We start from the raw sequence: 9,008 nt of genomic DNA on the forward strand, positions 1-9,008 counted from the left end.
TCATAAATGCTTTAACATCTCATTACACATTAGATGCACTTATTGCTGCTTCTCCCCTTAATGATGATAGCCATGGAATGTAAATACTTTGTTTGGAACTGAGATATCAATTGTTTTAGTTTAAATGAGGAAAGCATTTTTATTTATATTTATTGTACAGTCAAAACAAATTACTTCATAAAGAATATGTTTGAAATATGTTTGTACATACATGCATGGACAGATGTATGCACATGAATGTATGTGAGCCTGTATCCATTTGAATATGTAGGACACACACACACACACACACACACACACACACACACACACACACACACACACACACACACACACACACACACACACACACACACACACATAACACACACACACACACACACAAACACACACACACACACACACACACACACACACACACACACACACACAACACACACACACACACACACACACACACACACACTCACACACACACACACACACACACCACACACACCTCTCCTCTCCTCTCTCTCTCTCTCCTCTCTCTTTCTCCTCTCTCTCTCTCTCTCCTATTCTCTCTCTCTCCACTCTCTCTCTCTCTCTCTCCCCCTCCTTCTCTCTCTCTCTCTCTTCTTCTCTCTCTCTTCTCTTCTCTTTCTCTTTCTCTCTCTCTCTCCTCTCTCTCTCTCTCTCTCTCTCTCCCCTCTCTCTCTCTCTCTCTCTCTCTCTCTCTCTCTCTCTCTCTCTCTCTCTCTCTCTCTCTCTCTCTCTCTCTCTCTCTCTCTCTCTCTACCTCTCCCTTCCTTCCTCTCCCTTCCTCCCTCTCCCTTCCTCCCTCCCTCCCTCCCTCCCTCCCTCCCTCCCTCCACCTACTAACATACATGCATATTTAAATACACAAACATAAACAACATGACATCTACACATGCACATGATACCCTCACGCAAAAACACACATGCTCATTAACCAGCAAAAACACATACAAACATAGTCAGCATTTATAATGATAATAATAATAATTTTAAAAATGCACTCAGACTTCTGTTTATGTGTATACCCTTGAGTAGGCACACATAGTTATGTGAACACATTTGAATATATACACTCATTTTTACTATGAAGAACACTGAACATCATCACTCCATATTTTCTAGTTGGCTTAGAATGTAATATATAGAATCTTGCTTCTCAACTTAGTAAGCATTCATCAGGCAAGAAAAAATTCATTTTGATATACTCTCATTACCTGCAGTAGATTTTGAGAAAGTTGTGGGTTCCCATTAAAGAATTCCCAAATAAGTCTAGCAGTGGTGTTTGTATATTAGAATACTAGATACCTAAAGGTAACATCCTTCTACATATACCATACCACTTTTGATACCAAAACCTAGAATGTAACATTTTTAGTGTAGATTTACCTCAATAAGAGTGATGTGATTATTTGGTATATGGAACTGACTTGTCAAGGCTGTCATTATTAAGGGTTTAGACTTTAGAATTTCTTTAACATCTATCTTCACATGATCACTGCAGTTTAATATAAGAATAATATGATTCCTGTATCAGTGAGAAATAAATCAAGGCTGTTGGATTTTAGGAGTAGGAATGATACTATTGTAAGTGTAGCCCAGTACCTGAAGTACATAGAAATTTTACAGAAATCATTGTTGTAATATTTACCCCTCACACTTAGTAATGGCACAGTGGCCTCTTAGCTTTACTGTAATAATATTTCTGGCATGCTTCTATAAGAAAGTTGCTAGGTAGTGTAGCCCTACCTACCTTGATTTAGCATAAACATGACTGCAGTCAATGGAATCTGGTTCTTTCTCATTTCCATGTGGGGATTAAAGGCCATACCAAGTGCCCTGTCCTATTACATTGGTAATTCTTAGTGTTTTATTTTTATGTTGTATTTGATAGTGACATAGTCTTCTAACAAAAACAGTATAAAATTATTATATGTTACAAGGTATTTACTTCATTTTAATATCCTTGTGTACTATTTATAAAATGGGATGTCTGTTGGAGGAAAAAATGTAATTTGAGAATGATTAGTAGTGTTATGTCAAAAGAAGTCAGTTGCATGTGTAAGTGATACAGTAAACTTGATTATATTTAACGGCAAAAATACACATCCATTGCACATGTGAAGATTTAAACAAGTGATATATCAAATGAGTGTTTCATTTTTTTGATTAGGGAAAAAAGAAAATTAAGTAAATGCCTATACTGCTAATATAAAGTAAATGCCTATTTACTGAATAGTTAAACCAGAACATATCAACATCCATGAGATATTTTAAGTTCTCCAGTCCTTTGTATCATCAAAAAAGTTATTGGAGTAGAAAGCCAATGCAATTATTAATCTCATGATTTACAAATGTACCCTGCCTCCAGGAAACCCTTATGGAAGGAGATAAAAGTGTTAAAATCTGTTTTATATGAACTCATTTTTCAGAGATGCATAAATACCATTTACTGAAAATTATCAATATCAACATATGGATATACATTTTGCTCGATGCTTGATTTGTCTTGCAGTTTTATATATGAATTAATGATAGTTTGACAAAGTGCATAAGAATCACATTACATCATAAATATGTATATGGAAACCTACTACTCTGTTTTCGGAGGTTGTTTTTGTGACCTGACGTTCAGCTTACTTTATTACAGTAAATGTTGTTTTGGTTATTTGTCATTCTCATTTTATTACAAGTTTATTTTCATTGTTGTAATTATCTTGATGATTATTGTAACATTGATGGTGGTTAGTAGTATCTGGTTTTGATGATGATATTGCTTTTTATTATTGATATTAATCCTATTATTGCTATTACTATTATTATTATTATTATTATTATTATTATTATTATTATTATTATGATTGTGATTATTATTATCATTATCATTATAATTATCATCATTATTATTTTTATTTTTATTATTCTATGTAATTTATTATTATTATTATTATTATTTATACTATTATTATGATTAGTTATTATTATCATATTGTTATTATTATTATCATTGTTATTACCTTTTTTTTTTCTTAATGAAGTTTTCCTCCAATCCTGCAGTCTTGTCAAAGCTTCATTCTAATAACGTGTACATTGTTTCAGTCAGAGGCAGGAAATTTTATATATTGTGAGCATGGAATTGATTTCCTTTAATTACTTTAAGATCCTAGCAAGTTCTTATATAGCTTCAATTTGGTTTATTTATTAGTTGATTAGAGCTGAAAAAATGTGGCTCATAGTAACCTATTATAGTCTGGGTCATACAAATTGACAAAGTGAACAGAAGACAAGTGCTTTTTTATGAATGAAATTCACACTGTTTTTAGGAAAAAGTTTGTTATATGATTGAACAAACCTACCTGTCCCACATTCATTCTCACTCACACTAAAACTCATTCACACACTTGCTCTCAGTCACACACCAACACACACACACACTCACTCACACATGCACAGATGCAGACACTCACTCACTCTCACTCACTCACTCACTCACTCACTCACTCACTCACTCACTCACTCACTCACTCACTCACTCACTCACTCACTCACTCACTCACTCACTCACTCACTCTCTCTCTCTCTCTCTCTCTCTCTCTCTCTCTCTCTCTCTCTCTCTCTCTCTCTCTCTCTCATATGTTACTATAAACTTTAGTTGTTAGGACTTCAAGTGATGTAAAACATAAATGGATTTGAATATTTATATAGAACATAATATAATATAGCATTTAAAATTATAAAGACAAGGCAAAATTCTTGTAATTTCATCTTACAAATTAATTGCTTCTTTGAATTAAGGCAATAATGGATACATTATTAAAATTCCTAAACAAAACATAACTCCACAGAAAAGTATTGCTGCAGAAGCTAAGAAAATGTATTACATATAGAAGCAGGAGTTGTGTGTTGTTTGAGTTTGATTGCCAGATATATGATGGAGTGATCAATATAAAAGCCTTAGATATTCACATGAGAAAAATCACAGATATTTTAGTAGGTCAGGTACAAATATAATCCACTTTTCAGTATTTTCAATGGTATAAACAGCTAAACCTTATTCAATTTGATGGTTTTCATATGATCTTGTTTTTCTGTTTATGAGTGTTTTGTTTCATGAAAATCTTCATGCTTTGCTGCTTTTTATTATAATTTTTTTTTTTGTATGCAATGCTTTATAACAATGATGAAAACAGTATTTTTTACTTCAGTATGGGGTACAAATCTTAAAGGGACCACAACAGGGTTTCGGTATTGCAATTGAACCCAAAATACAAGAAAAACTTTTGTGAACCAAATTTTTCTTGTCAGAGATTGCTGTACATTTTGCCTTGCTGTAAAGTACGGTTCTAGGGTTAAGCTCAGACATATTTGTTTTCCAGCTTCTAAGTAGAGTTGATATCTAAGTAAATTCACAGCTTATCCAATCAATGGCTTTATTTTTTTAAAGTAAGTTATGTGGTCTGAGTAACAAGTATGTCTCTAAGCTTTACCTTCCCACTGCAAAGATAGTCAGGTTTAATAACACTTCCTCTTACAGCTCCATTAGCACAGCATCCATTGTTGGCTGGCATGTCATATGCTCAAACAGGATATTTTCATGGGGACCCAACAGATAAATAAATATAAATTAAAGAGAAAAGGAATTGGAAAATAAATATAAATTAAAGAAAAAAGGAATTGGATGATAATTAGATTGGCAAGTAGACATGCTACTCAGTAATGCAAGTACAGTACTTAAGCTTGTTGAAAGATGCAATATGACATAAATCAGCAGGTTTCCTTTAATAGGACTGGTCTTCTCTTATTTTTTATTATTATAAAAAAAGGTCAACTAGAGATGTAGAATATAATTTCAAGTTTCTTTTGTAGTAGATATGCTACTTTTACAGATGTTTACATCTATAGCTCATTCTTAATGAATAAATGACTTTAAGAAAAAAATTGTTTTATTTCCTCATACAAATGGAGAAACATCAATGCATTAAACTATATGATAACATTACAGTTCTTATGCAAATGAAGTATGAAAAATGTTTATGCTTTCTATGCAATACTAAAATAAAGACGTTCTGATCTCATATTGTGTCCTAGAGTCTGTATAATGCTTGCACTAAAAATAGATATTGAATCTCATAGCTGGAATCTTCTGACCTTATTGAAGAAAAATAAATTTCCTATGTGAGGCAGTTCAATAGGTTTTAAAATGATCTTCAAGAGAATAGTAATTTATTCATATTCTGTACAGTAACAAACATGTATACATTAGGTAACTCTGAGTCTTTTTGTGATACATGAATATCAATCTTTTATTTTCTTTTAAATAAAAAGTTGACGACAAGCCTTAGACAGGAACCTTTTTTCATTTGGTTCTCCAAGACTTGGCTTTTTTCATAAAGTGCCTGTTAACAATGTTTCACTTCTTTTCTCCTTTATCATCTTCCATTTCTTGTTCTAATAAAGCTGAAGTGATGCCAACTTTCTGTAACTCCTCAATCAGCTCTCCACTCTGGTGCATCTGTAGAAGGATGTCACACCCACCTACAAAGTCTCCATTTATGAACACCTGGGGAATAGTTGGCCAGTCTGAATATTCCTTAATTCCTGTGAAAGAAAGGACAGAAAATCATTAACGAACGAATTTCAAGTCTTGTAGATGTGTTAAAACCATTTAATTTTCTATGCTCTTATATATTCTCCTCTAACCCATACTACACACGAAATATAATGCTGAAAGGAAATTAGTGAACTCAAATTTACTGGTAGGTATACGGGTTCTGAATTAAATGTACTAAATTTTGTGTCACAGTATAGTGAACAAATCCAATAAGACTAACATGTCATAAACAAGTCTTGTGAGCCTTAGCTAGATTTATGACTTAAGTGAGTTGTATGGGTAGTTTTTCTTACCCTATGTTTCAATGGTTTGAAAAATCTGCTATTATCAGATTCAGCCTATGTTATTATAACTATTAATATAGATGTTTACACTATTCTGATACAATAACTGAGTGTAGATCTTTTGTTTTCTTTTATAATGAAAACCAACATGATTCTTAACATCACAGAAAATAAAATGGGTTTCCAAACACTTAGTAAAAAATCTGTACTGAGTTAAACAAATAATTTCCAAATTACTTTCCTTGAATAAAACAAGTGGCATTTTTTCATATTACAATTATTATTTCTGATTATCTAATCTGTCAAATCAAATGCTGTTCTAACTCTTGAAATATAAATACCTGCAGATATTACAAGGATTACTGTCAAACCCTTTAGTATATACAAAAATTAGTGAAGGTGCGACATTCTGTTACTGATCTAAGACAATGAAAAAGCTTTAAGAATCATATTGGTCTTATGTACTATCTTAAAGAAGTGTTCTTTCATTAGATAAATAAAGGATAATGTTCTTACCTTGTCGAACATTGTCATCGGCCAGCACATTGTGAGAATCATAGTTCACACCATGCATACGCATGATCTGGACAACTGCATTGCTGAATCCACATCTAGGCATATCTGGCGTTCCCTGTGAACATAATTTTGCAATTTGTAAAGAAACAATAATGCATGCTTTATATCCTATTTGGACTGGATTTAACATAATTCATTTTTCAAAATATATGAATGATAATCTTTCTAATACACTTGTCAATATATAGTTGATATGTTTATAATATTTCATATAAGTATAAACCAAATACAAGAAACTATCATTGAGATTAGTAACACTCAAATAATACTCATGGAATATTTTTTTTCATATCTATCTATCTATCTATCTCTATATCTATATCTATCTGTATGTATATCTATCTGTATATCTATCTATCTGCCTGTCTGTCTGTCTTAATATAAATATATATATATATATATATATATATATACATATATATATATATATATACACACACAGCTATATGTATATATATACCTATATAAGTTTTCATTGTATAAGCAATTTCTTAAGATACTTAAAAAAAAAAAAAAAAAAATTCTTGTATACAAATTTGATGATGTGCTCTGCCTTGGTCAAACATATAATTTGCAAGAAATTTCCTCTACTTCCCATGAATTAATATACAGCATTTTCATAAATGACTTGTTATTATGAATGGCTTTCTTTACCTATATCAAACTAGATTTAACAAAAACTGTATACAAACAACCACCTTAAATAAAATAAATCATTAATAAAAACATGCTTTCAGTGAAATAAAGCCCAGTTGTGCGAGGTATACTTCTCTTTTTATATCCTCTCTAATAGTGTATCATAATATCCTTCAATATTTAAGGTCTGATTATTTCTTCTTTTACCATTTAAGTGATTTCAGTGCAGCATATGATAAAAGTTGTATTTTTGTCAAACTATAATGCTGGATAACTGTTAAATACCCAAAGATGCCATGATGTCCTGTGTGATATAAATGTGAAAAATCCATAGACGGGATGAAAGGTGTGCAGTGATTTTGAATGTGCAAATGAATTGATAATCAGTATCTGGAAACAAATGATTTTGATATCAAAGCTCTTAATTCATAACCCTTAACCCTTTGATTTTTGTTATATAGTGACTGATCTAGATTAAGTGTTCAAGCAAGGTAAAGAAAAATGTGTGGTATAAGTCATACAAATAAATTTAGAGAAAGATGCAACCAGAGCTTCCAGGCACATTGGATAAGCTCTTCCTTTGTTTGTTTTGATATTCATTTTCATGACAAATTGCAAATAAATAAGTTATTTAATATCATAAATGGCATACCAAATAGTGGCAGTGTAAAACATCAAGCACAGATATTTTGGCTTTCTTATTGAAAAGAAGTATCCATGAAGATCTACAATAATTTGTAGAAAAAAATTCATTAGTATCAAGCAGCAGCTGTATCACGACTGATGTATTCAAATGCTTGAGGCCTTTTGGCTCATAGAATTCATGAAAGGTCAAGTTTTGATTAGCTGGTCAAAATGCAAGATGACATAAGATTGGTTGTTCTAATGTTAATATTTTCTATATTTGCAATGTGTTTTTTTTTAGGAAAATGTTCCAGACTATGGATATAAGGTTAGGTTAGGTTGGTTTTTATAATTTGCATGTTCTGGCTTGCTTCCATAAATGTTATGAAGCCATTATGTAATTAATTTAGCATATTTACAAGCTACAGAAACTGTGGTGTTCCTGTTTCTTGCTATCTGCCTACTGACCAACATCTTTACTTTCTAATTTCCCAAAGCACTTTCCCTAAAAATAAGTCTTTGGGTTCTTAACATTCTGCTGATGAGTACAGCCACAATAAGGCCGGCCTAAGCTCTTACCTTCATGAATATAACAACTTTGTTATCTGCCACAAGTTTATCGAAATATTCTTTACTTCCGACTTGTGCACTGCAATATCTTAGAAACCCCGTCAACGATGGGCGTGCAGCCCTAGCGAACTTCACAGCCGAGAACATGATGCAGGTAATGATGTAAGCTTCGCCAGGAGAGTGTTTACGCCTGGAGGACGTCGTCTGCTGCCACTCGTCTGAATCTCTGGCTGATGTTTCTCTTTTTAGGATTGGGGACGGCATATGAAAGTCTTCTTTCAATTCTATATTATTGATATTATACGCTATATCATATTAATATTCTTCCATTGTTGTTTGGTAAAATGAGTGGTAACTTTGGACAATGCATTTATTGTATTACTCGTAAGTGCAATCGAACACACAACAGCTGATGCCGACGAAAACATTGAAAGAGATTGTGGCTGTAAAGGTAAATGCTCCATTTATTATCCGTTTTCTCCCTCCGTGGTGCGTAAATTAAAATAAGAATATTCCCTCGATGGCTGCAAATCACAGTGCTCTTTCCCTGAGAGGCAAGAAAGCGTGGCATGGGAGACGGCCCCAGGTCGACATGGCAGCCCGGGTTGAAGGAGGCTCAGTTGGCGATAGAAATAGTTCACGCGAGGGTTACCTTCTTGGCCTCTGCTGTCACCGCACACAAGTCCTTTAGA

General features: G+C 32.8%; 2 protein-coding genes across 6 annotated transcripts in view; one reads left to right on the forward strand and one right to left on the reverse strand.

Moving 5' to 3' along the window:
* Positions 1 to 4,806: 4,806 nt before the first annotated feature.
* Grx5 (Glutaredoxin 5) lies at positions 4,807 to 8,544 on the reverse strand. The gene is made up of 3 exons (XM_043012671.2): positions 8,326 to 8,544; positions 6,427 to 6,541; positions 4,807 to 5,613 (listed from the first exon to the last, which is right to left on the reverse strand). The coding sequence occupies exons 1-3, from the start codon at positions 8,461 to 8,463 to the stop codon at positions 5,426 to 5,428; spliced, it is 441 nt and encodes a 146-aa protein (XP_042868605.2). The 5' UTR covers positions 8,464 to 8,544; the 3' UTR covers positions 4,807 to 5,425.
* Positions 8,545 to 8,717: 173 nt separating this feature from the next.
* The window catches only part of LOC122250930 (uncharacterized), a 38,339-nt gene continuing 38,048 nt past the window's right edge, over positions 8,718 to 9,008 (forward strand). For 2 of the 5 annotated variants that reach the window (XM_043012668.2, XM_086543336.1), the window contains exon 1: positions 8,816 to 9,008. This exon is cut by the window's right edge. The gene's annotated coding sequence lies outside the window, so the exon portion shown is untranslated. Of the gene's footprint in view, positions 8,768 to 8,814 lie in introns of those variants that run through there. The other 3 variants (XM_043012669.2, XM_086543337.1, XM_043012670.2) reach the window with 3 other exon arrangements.

The sequence above is a fragment of the Penaeus japonicus genome, unplaced genomic scaffold, assembly GCF_977035675.1.
Source record: "Penaeus japonicus unplaced genomic scaffold, GWHDUDI00000001_assembly GWHDUDI00000013, whole genome shotgun sequence".
In the NCBI taxonomy this organism is placed as follows: Eukaryota; Metazoa; Arthropoda; class Malacostraca; order Decapoda; family Penaeidae; genus Penaeus; species Penaeus japonicus.